Source organism: Papaver somniferum, chromosome 11, assembly GCF_003573695.1.
Source record: "Papaver somniferum cultivar HN1 chromosome 11, ASM357369v1, whole genome shotgun sequence".
NCBI classification, from domain to species: domain Eukaryota; kingdom Viridiplantae; phylum Streptophyta; class Magnoliopsida; order Ranunculales; family Papaveraceae; genus Papaver; species Papaver somniferum.
In genome coordinates, this window is record NC_039368.1 from 12,604,930 (window position 1) to 12,615,444 (window position 10,515).

The 10,515-nt window shown below is 36.5% G+C and overlaps 2 protein-coding genes across 3 annotated transcripts; both read right to left on the reverse strand.

Moving 5' to 3' along the window:
• Positions 1-4,427: 4,427 nt before the first annotated feature.
• Positions 4,428-5,437, reverse strand: LOC113321650 (protein BIC1-like). Its single transcript, XM_026569561.1, has 2 exons — positions 4,948-5,437; positions 4,428-4,724 (listed from the first exon to the last, which is right to left on the reverse strand). The coding sequence occupies exons 1-2, from the start codon at positions 5,335-5,337 to the stop codon at positions 4,671-4,673; spliced, it is 444 nt and encodes a 147-aa protein (XP_026425346.1). The 5' UTR covers positions 5,338-5,437; the 3' UTR covers positions 4,428-4,670.
• A 298-nt stretch (positions 5,438-5,735) lies between these two features.
• LOC113321649 (cell division protein FtsZ homolog 2-2, chloroplastic-like) lies at positions 5,736-9,152 on the reverse strand. Of its 2 annotated transcripts, none has more exons than XM_026569559.1 (7): positions 8,163-9,152; positions 7,568-7,807; positions 7,321-7,411; positions 6,801-6,925; positions 6,508-6,600; positions 6,189-6,257; positions 5,736-6,103 (listed from the first exon to the last, which is right to left on the reverse strand). In XM_026569559.1, exons 1-7 carry the CDS (start codon positions 8,556-8,558, stop codon positions 5,960-5,962), a joined length of 1,158 nt encoding a protein of 385 aa, XP_026425344.1. In that variant the 5' UTR covers positions 8,559-9,152; the 3' UTR covers positions 5,736-5,959. The 2 variants fall into 2 exon arrangements, with proteins under 2 accessions (XP_026425344.1, XP_026425345.1); XM_026569560.1 differs by having other exon boundaries at positions 5,736-6,091; positions 8,163-8,640.
• Positions 9,153-10,515: the final 1,363 nt, after the last annotated feature.

Sequence of the window (10,515 nt, forward strand, 5' to 3'; positions counted from 1 at the left end):
GGGACTAGGATTCCACCGAATTCATATCATAAGGCTCAATTATTCATTCTTAACAGTTATCGCTCAATAAAAATAACATCGACTCTTATTTTGCCAAAGTAGATTCTCAAAATATTAGTTATAAATCGTAAGCACGGGACATCAAACATTTAAGCAAGCATGACCCATCACATAAAATAATAACTAATTAATTCAAATCATAATTCTATTTTAATTAGTGCAAAAGTCATATAGAAAATAAAATAAATTTACCCATGTATGAAATTCGGATTCCTCCGTCGACCCAGTGTAGGGGTCTAGCTCATCATGTTGTAGACACTCTTAAAATATTATTTTATTGCTCGAAAAGTGTTTACAATGGTGAAAATGAAGAAAAATTAAACGCAACTATTTTTCTCTTCCAAAACTCCCCCCTCTCCGGATACCTGTTTGGTCCTATTAGCACCCTGTTTATACGCAACAACCTATTACTCAAACATCTTTTCAAAATATTATTCCATAACTCCACCAGATCTTCTCTTTAATGAAAGATATCTCAGGAATAATTTCTTTCTCCATTTATCACACATCTTCCCCTATTTGCTAGAATAAAATCCTGGGGATATTATCTTTTTTTTATTTATAAATAAAACCACAAATTTTCTTTCTCCTTTTCAATAAAAACAAATTCATCAATATATTATCTCTTTTAACTTCAAGATATGAAAACTTTCTGTATAATAGGCAAGAAGATATCTTTTCCTTAAATCTTTGAGATCTCCCATAAATTATGTGAATCTGTTTCAAATGAAGAAGAAGAAGAGGGTGCCTCTATCCATTTGTTGGGTGCCCGTATCTGAAATGATGGGTGCCTTTATCAGTTCCCCCGGTTGCCTTTAACACTTTTTCGAGCTATTTTTCCAAAAGAGCTTATTTCCTTGAAAAGACTTAAAACAAGATTATTAGTGATTAAATTAGTCACAGCGAATGTAGTTATGGGTGAAAATGCGTCACACTTGCGTGCTCATCATCATACGCACTCCAGTTTTTGTCCTTACTCGGGCGCTTGACAATCAACAGTGCAGTGCTATTCCCATAATGGAGAAACCTGTTTGGCCATCCACCTGGTTCAACAAAAACTTTCATTTGAACATTACCATAGGAATTGCCCTTATATGCACACAAACAATCATGACAGATACAGTTAGTGTATAGATTCCTCTATTCTATCAATTAATGCAGGAGAATATATATCCCCATCACAGCAGCAGTTCTGTATGTTAAGCAGATTAGCCACTAGTCAGGTAAAGAGATACTACCTCCATTTTTGGAAAAGTGTTACTTTCACTTTTTCAATTTTGCGTTTACCTATTTCAAGGATAGAATGAAAAAGTAAAACTAACACTTTTCCAGAAACGGGGGAAGATATAACTAGGCCTGTATCATTAAGCTTAATCGGAGCTGAAGAGGAAAAGTTGTCTTGAATAAGATCTTGCATTTGATTCAGTTCAAGCTGCTAGTGTTCTAATTTTTATGAAAATTCCTATTCATTGTATTCATTTACCATGTCATCTATTGAACAACCCTTACTTATCTTGCTCAATTTACAAGAATACAGAATTATTTGTTAATTTCAATAATATATGATAGTCCTGTTTCAGTCTTGCAGAGTGTCATTCGTTGTTGCCATCCCTACTTATTATTTCATGGGTAAGAGGGTATTTTTAAAAAAACATAGTTTCTATCAGGCCTCCACGAGGCTCCTCTCCTTGAACCTGGTCACATGTTCCTGCTTTTGACAGGTATTGTTTCTTAAAGGTGTGAGTTTCCCTTCCATTCTCCCATTCTGGACCATAGTACACCTGTCTTGAAAGCCGAAAGGTAGGCCTAGATATAAAAGTTTATGGTAATTTTTCTATTTTTTTAGATAAAGGGGAAGTGATTTTATTAAGAAATACCAGGATCTAAAAGCCTGTATAACACTGTTTGAAGCTGTGAAACATCATGACTAAACTCTTCTAGTAGAAGTTTATCTCTCCTTACTACTTTAGAAATGGAATCAGCTAAAGAATTAAAATTCCTACTAACATAAGACAACTTAGAGTAATTGAAAGTGATAAGAAACTGTTTAATCTCTTGAATAATCCTTATATTCTCCCATCTAACTGATAGAGAAATGTTGTTGATCGAGTTAACTACTGTCTCATCATCAGATATGATGTTATGTTGTCTAATTCCATTTCCTTTGCCAATTTCAGTCCTTCAAGAACAACTCTACACTCTCCTTCTTCTGCATCGATTATTCCAGCTGCATGAGATCCCATGAACCCAACGAAAGCACCTGCAGTATCATAACAAACAATGCCAGAACCACAATCATTAGTGAGTTTATCAAAAGAAGTGTCTACAAAGAATTTAAAGGTGGTTGCTTCATTCAGAATATCCTGCAGGCAAATGGTAGAGTTAGTAGTAATCTCAGGTAATGTAGAGGTGTTGATTAATGCATCATCTGAAGCTCCATGAGTAGGGGCACTATAACTAATCAACTAATTTTGAATCCTTTCTGCAATACGAAATGGATTGAGAGTTTTATATTGAAAAAGGCAGTCACACCCCTCCTTCCATATTATCCAACTCCCTACCATTAACAGATTCCGCCAATTATTAACATCATCACTTCCTGCATTCTAAACATCTTGAAACCAAGATACAATCCATTCTTTTACAGACTAGCACTGAGTAATAATCTGATCAATATTGATATTAAGAGCTCACCAAACTGCCTTAGCATGAGAACAACTGATGAGTATATGGAAAAGAGTTTCATTTTCTTGCTTGCAGATTTCACAGTGAGTTTCAATATCTTGCAATGCCTGAGATAATCTCACTCTTGTAGGAACAATATTCTTCAAGCACTTCCATATGAAGAGTTTAACACGATGAGGCAGCTTCATTTTCCAGAGCGCTTTCCAGACTGTTGTTGGAACATCATTAAGTGTCGCTTGATTTTTTACCCTAGCTTCAGTAAGTTTATTGTAGGCAGACTTGACTGAGAAAATTCCATCTTTTGAAGGATTCCACCTAACAATATCTTGTTCATCAAGCGAAAGCTGCATATGCTTAATTCTGTCCACAATATCAGAAGAAAATAGAGTATTGGGAAGAGGCATATTCCAAGTATTGGAATCTGGTAGAATCAACTCACTGACAAACACATACTGCAAGTGTGATGGGTGAAGTGGCTCCACTTTGATGTCCAGACCTATAATCCATCTATCAACCCATATTTTGGTACCCTTACCATTGTTGACCTCCATACTGTAATGTTGTTGAAGTATAGAAATACCAAGTTCAATCCCTTTCCAAGTCCATGAAGAGTAGTGCATGGTTTAACATTTGCAGATCCCTGAATGCCAAACCTCCTAAATCCTTGGATATACTCAAATTATGCCAGCCAATTAAATTTAACCCTCTATTAGACTTATAACCCCACCAAAATTTCATTTGCAGTGTATCAAGTTTCTTAATAAGAGTCTTAGGGATTTTGAATGTACTCATCTGATACATGGGAACAGCATTAAGCACAGCCTTAACCATTGTAGTTCTGCAAGCTTGATGTAGATTAATACCTTGCCAATTTCCAAGTTTTTTTTCAAAGGCCAACTAAATATCTTCAAAAGCTTTCACTTTGGATTTACCAATAATCAGAGGAGACCCTAGATACTTCTCATTTTCCTTCATACATTGAACTCCCAAAATATTGTTGAGAGTATTGCACACAGATGGATTCATGTTGTTACTATAAAAAAAACTGAAGATTTGTCAAAGTTTATGACCTGACCAGATTGTGAACTAAAATCCTTCAAAACTTGAAGTAGATTATTCACACTGGTTAAATTAGCTTGAGTGAAAATGAGACAGTCATCTGCAAAAAGAAGATGATTTATAGGTGGTGCTTGGTAATTTTTCTATTTGCAGCCAATTCTCTTGCGCCAGGTCTGGCATTGTTGATAATTAACTTATTCATGAAAACAGGCATCAAATCGGCTGGGACTTCTGAAGTGACTTGGATGGCATTTCAGGACGTTCAGTGTTTGATACACGTAGTTCTATTTTCTTTAGCTCCCGAGAATTGAAACTCCATGACAGAATGAAATGAGCTTCAAACAGGATTTATTTTTCAGTCTGGTACAAGTTGTTGCATGGTCTAGTTAATGGACATTCTCTTGAAATGGAACAGAACTCTTTACAGTGCTATTAAATCCTCCATGAAATCATCTCAATTCAGTAGAGAAGGTTTACTATCCTGCCAATGTAATGAATGACTAGTAGTTCTCAGCTACCTAACCCATTCAATCTCTACTTATGGCAACAGACTGAAACAAAGTTTGTGTGCAAAGATGAAATGAAACCATGGATCAACAATCAAGACCTCAAGAAGAATATGATTTGCAGTAGAAATCCAAATAGTTAGTTAAGTTAAAACCAGATCATCACAAAATAAAACTCATCAGCATAAGAAAACCAAGATTCTTACAGAGTCGTTTGCTAAGCTGATATATATACACTGTCTCAAGAATTTTTGTCTTTAATATTACAAAGAAAAATTTGTTATTTTGATCAATACCCATAAGCATACCATAGTCACCTCGTAACCTCTAGCGCTTTTTCTTTTCATTCCGAATCAATTTTCAGCTCCTCGAAGGGCTAGAAACCACAGCTTCACCGACCGGAGTCTCCTTCATCTGTGACATAAGGCAGTACAGTGTCATTAGATCATTAAACCAGTATGCTGGTACAAACAACAGATGCCAAATTGAACATATTTCATTCACTAACATGCCAAAAAACATAAGAGCATATTGAAAAATCATTTTACTTTTCATTACCACAACTACTAAGAGATGCAACTTCATTGACATAGATTTGTAATTCAAGTAACAAAATTTAACACCTGTTCGTTTATACCCTTAATCCAATAGAGTTTGTGCGCCGTCTATCTTCAATCAACGCTTGCCGAGCCGACAATAGTCCTGCCGGAACTAATGAAGCATTAAAAGCAGAACAATCAATCCAATCCTTCATAAGCTTTTCATGTCCCCAACTATCAGGTATCCAAACTCTTCCAGCTACCTCAACTCTATGTCTCTTTAGTTTCTCGCGGCCGGAATCTTCATCAACCAATGCATCAAATTTGGCTGCTGGTTCTTTAACAATTCCAATAGGAATCAAAGCTGGTGGGGCTTCTTTGATTTCAACGACCCAACTGTTGCTAGACAGATGAGGTTTCACTGATTCTGAAGGAATTGGCGAGACCTTCTGCAGGTGATCGGAGAAATTACGCTCAGGACTAACCATATCTGGCGAGACCTAAGCTTGAAGATTGTGGAGAAAAAAGGATTCTGAACTGAACTTCAAGATGGGTGTGGGGAGAGTATATAACTAGAGGGAGACTGAACTGGTGGGATGTTAGTTTACACGTCATTATTCTGCTTCTCCATTTGTATGTGGCTTCTGATATTTGTACGTGTCTATTCAACTTTTGTGTGGTTCACTAGTCACTCTATGAAAAGGGCATTTCAAACCACTCTTTTGCACATCAATCATTATAACACCCTGTTATCATTCTCCACAAGTACCCCCCACAGAACTAAGAGCAAACCCTAGATCCAGAACTAAAGTCAAGATTCTCAGAACTAAGTTACACACATGATTTTCAGATTTCAAAAATATCAGATGTAGAAAAAAACAGAGAATAGCTGCAAATTGGCACCACCCATTAGCAGCCAGGAAAAAAAACAGATGAATGTATGACTTCAATTCAACATGACTTTACTTATTTATCACTACAAAACTAGTAAAAGTAACAGAGAATGGGGTCTAGGCTAGACAGGAAAAAACAAATAGTGGAATTGTAGATATAGTCCCGCTAAACTGAAAAACAATATAAAAAGGGTGTAATATATTACAAAAGAATTTGTCAAGCTCTGGGAAAGCGTCGGCCTTTTTTCTTCAGGAATTCAGGGATCTCCACTGAGCTGCCTTCGTTGAAAGAGGAAGGTCGTCGATTCATTCCGCCAAGGTTGATGTCCCCGTTTGGTAACTGAGTTCCCTGCAATTTACCCTGATACAGTACTTTAGAATTTTGAAGCGAAGAAACAAAATAGAGTTCTACTTCTCTTGGAAAGAAATTGGTAAGCGATCATCACCTGAACAGGAGGCCTTCCTTCAGCTTCTTCTTGCCGTTTGAATCCAGTGGCAATCAGAGTTATACTTACCTGATGAAAAACAAATTAGTGATATGTTAACACACATCCTAAGCAAAACCAAAATAAAAGGCTTTCATGTTGTATTCCTGTCAAAGAAAGTTGAGTTTATTAACCAACAAGGCAACAAATCATTTTGGGTCTTAAGCCGGTAATTCATTTGGCATGCTGAAATAATGAGTTGGAGCTTTGGAGGTTATGTATGATCCTACTGACCTAAGAGGTACTTATTCAACTAATTAATAAAGCCTTTGCAACTTACTTGACCACTGAGTGATGGATCTATAACTGCTCCAAATATTAAATTTGCACTTGGATCAACAAGGTCATATATCACCTCTGCTGCAGCATTTACCTGCACAAACATGATGAATTTGGGAGATGAACATACACGTACATTGGGACATCACTTGCGCAAGAAGAACAAAGAAACATCTGATTCAATTAAAAAAATTGGAATTAAAACATGGGAAAGAATATTAGACGTGTTCCAAAATCGGTTTTTGCGCAAATACATATCAACTGTGCAAAACTCGTAATAAAAGAAGTGTGTACCTCGTACAAAGTTAAATCACTTCCACCAGTGATGTTCCACACGATTCCAGTAGCCCTTTCTATGCCAATATCTAGTAAAGGTGATTGGATGGCATTTAATGCAGCATCTCTTGCCCTGGTCTTGCCTGCAGAGAAATGATTTGCGCTATACTTAGTGAAATATTCAAGCAAGTCAAAACCCCCACAACAAGGAAAGTGTCATAATTAAAGCAAACAATCTCATTCGACTACATATTTACAAAATCATATATCAGTGAGAAAGATTATGAAAACGGGTTCCTCATAGATAGATATGCTGACATGGGATAATAGCAGGCGTACAAAGTTGAATTGAGAAGAATAAAATAAATCTACAGCTTGATTAGAGAAGCACTCTACAACCAATTTCAAGGCAAAACACTAACTTCTAACCTAAGCTCTTCCTGTTAAGAAAAAATTTGTCAATTTATATTTCAAAATTTCTGATGGAAAATGCATGCTTAAACAAATACCCATCTCCAAGTACAGATCCTGAAGTTACCTGTTGCAGTTCCTATCCCCATTAAAGATGAGCCAGCATTAGCCATAATGGCTCGGACATCGGCAAAATCAACATTTACAAGGCCTGGAATCTGCAAGTCATGTAGTCCAGTATAAATTGACAAAGCAAAAAAAGCAAGGCAAAGACCTCCAAGATATCTAAATATTTACTATGAGGCTTCATTTCAGTTATCACGGAAAGATGGAATAACCCATGAGTGAGGCTTTATGTTCTGGGTAAGACATACCGTAATTATGTCAGAGATACCACGAACACCTTGGCAAAGAATATCATCAGCCAAGTTGAATGCTTCTGTTACAGGGGTATTCTGGGTGACAGCAGTCAACAGCTTATCATTTGGAATGACAATCAGAGTGTCAACATTGTCTCTCAAAGCAGCAGTTCCTTCCTGTGCTTGAACTGCTCGTCTTCGGCCCTCAAAAGAGAACGGTGCCCCACCAGTACCAGTTCCTCCACCCATTCCAGCCTGCAATGAGCAAAGTCAAAATCAAGAATTAGGAAAGTAAAGAAAAGTGAGAACTAACACAAGAAAGAACAAGTGAATTGCACCAAAACCAGACAAGCAGCCCTAGTGTCCTATACAACCTTCTGTTATAGAAACTGAATGTTACGTTGCAGGGAATATATACGTGCAAGATTACATACTTCCAAATTATGCAGTCCACGGACTAACCTAGCTAGTGATTTTTAGTGAATATCTGATATCATATACATACTTGATTAGCGAATCATAATGTGCGATAAAGCTGAATCATATGAAGGTTAACAGAACATAACCAAACAAGAAATGAAAGCCCAAAACTAAAGTGAGTTAAACTTACCGTAACAAATACCATGTCAGAACCATAAAGTGCCTCTTCTATAGCTTCTCTACTTTCTTTAGCAGCATTCATACCAATATCAGGGTTCCCACCAGCACCAAGACCCCTAGTTAACTCCTGACCAATTTGCAGTCGGTTATCCGGAAACACAGGCGACATTCTCATAGCTTGAATATCCGTGTTAAGAATCCAAAACTCAATACCTTTCATATTACTCTCAATCATTCTATTAACAGCATTCGACCCACCACCACCACCACCAATAACTTTAATCTTAGCTGTACTGTAATTCTCCTCCGGGATAGACGAATCAATCAAACTCTCAGTAATTTTCCCAATTGACCCATCATTTTTCGGACTAATAACCGTGTCAATTCTTTCATTACCTCTCAACATAGATACTTCAGGATGTAAATTCAAGAAAGGGTTAATCCCATTACTACGCGAATTATTATTAACTGATGAACATCTAAATCGTTGTTAGCTCATCAAACCTATACTTTTCGAACCAACCATCATCACATTATTATTAAACACCATATTGTTCAAACTAATTCCAATCATTCGATGATTATTATCTAAGACAACTCTTTGCCCAGGTGACAAATATGGCAGCTGAGTTGTTGTTGTTGCCATCTTCACAAACAAGTACTAAAAAAACACAAAATCTCAATCGAAACTGACCTAGAAATTAACAGATGAAAAAATGGACCAGTATTACCAGTTCGAGATGAGGATTCCTCGAAAACATTCAGCCGTCGCCGAACATTTTGGAATCAATCAATCAAATCTTATTCGATCGAGAGAAATGTAGTTGAGAATTTGGTTTTCGGAGTTGAATTTGTGTGGAAGAGAGGATGAATTTGAGGGCTGCTTCTTCACTGGAGTGAAGAGTGAGGGAGAGAGAGCCCTAGAAAGGGTTTTTGTGATTTTGGTTTCTCTAGTTTGGTCCGCTCAGTCAGAACTACTACGCACACACGAGAGTTTTCACGACGACTCGGTCTAATTTTGAGGATTCCGTTTTGTATTGTTTTTCTTCTTCTTCCGGATTTTAGGTCTAGGAATTAGGAGGACCACTGTAGCCGGTAAAATCAGTGCTCCGGTGAGGAATCCAAAAGTAAATTTTCAGCGGTAGGTTTTGATTGGTCGGTGCCATTGCTTTTGTCATTTTCAAAAAAAGTAATATAATGTATTATATTCTTCCGTTTCAGGAAAAAGTGATACTTTCACTTTTTATGCCAAATTAAAAGATAAAAGTATTGTTTTACTTAAGCGGATGTATAGTATTTTATAATTACGATAAAACTGATAATAATAAAAAAAAGGGAGAATGGATGGTGGCAAATAGACCGTTTAATCAGGATAAGATCATGAACCGTCTTGTGTCTTGGCTCCAATTGCAGCGAAATGGAATACGTAGTCTCTCTCCTTTCGGGAGATATGGTCAAGTGAAAGTTAACATCTAAGTCAACTTAGTCAATCTTGATTTACCAATAAATTTTCTGATCCGTTTTGGTTTTAATCGATTCAATCAATTGCTTTACAGACTTGTCTGAATTCTGCTCTATATTAATTGCAATTTAATATTGCTTTTCTTTTTTGTTTTTCCTCTGGTTTTTTTGCCCTAATTTCAATTTTTCTTTTGTGTAATTGTCTGATTTTAATTGTGTTTTAATGGAAGTTTAGTCTTCACCTCCTTGTTGCCACACATTGGTGAGGAGTCATGTCCTATCACATCATGGAATTTCTTCACAGTTGGCAGTTCCAAAGTTGGCTTTTTATTGCAGTGGTGCCGGTGTTATTCATTGTTATCTCTTCACTTCATAGTTATCTGATTGGGTTCATCACATGGGTTATTTTAAATTACCTTTACGGAAATTTGTTTACGATGTTGTCCATGGTTCTTCACAAGCTTTGGTATTTTCAATTTTTTATCCGTTTTCGAATTTTTTAAAGCTTACCACCCGTATCTATCTTCCTGAATTCTTGACACCTCTTTCTGAATTTAATTTTAAAATCCATACCTATCCTCTGTATCATTTGACATATCTTTTAAATTTCATCTGTAAAAACCATTTCATAAACTACCTTTCGTCTCATACCCTTCCCTATTCTTATTACTTTTTCATCTCTTCACTTTGATAGGTAGACATGTTAAGAATAATATTACTTAGCAAATGGAGGATGTTTCAATTAGTGAAGAACCTCTTATAAGAACGGTAGTAATGCATTTTAATACTGCAATTTAATCTGGAGTTGGAGACTGGAGGTACAGTCTTGCTGGAAAACTGTATGCTCCTGGTGTTATGATTTGGCAAGATGTAGAGCGCGCTGCTAAATTCATTTGACCTCA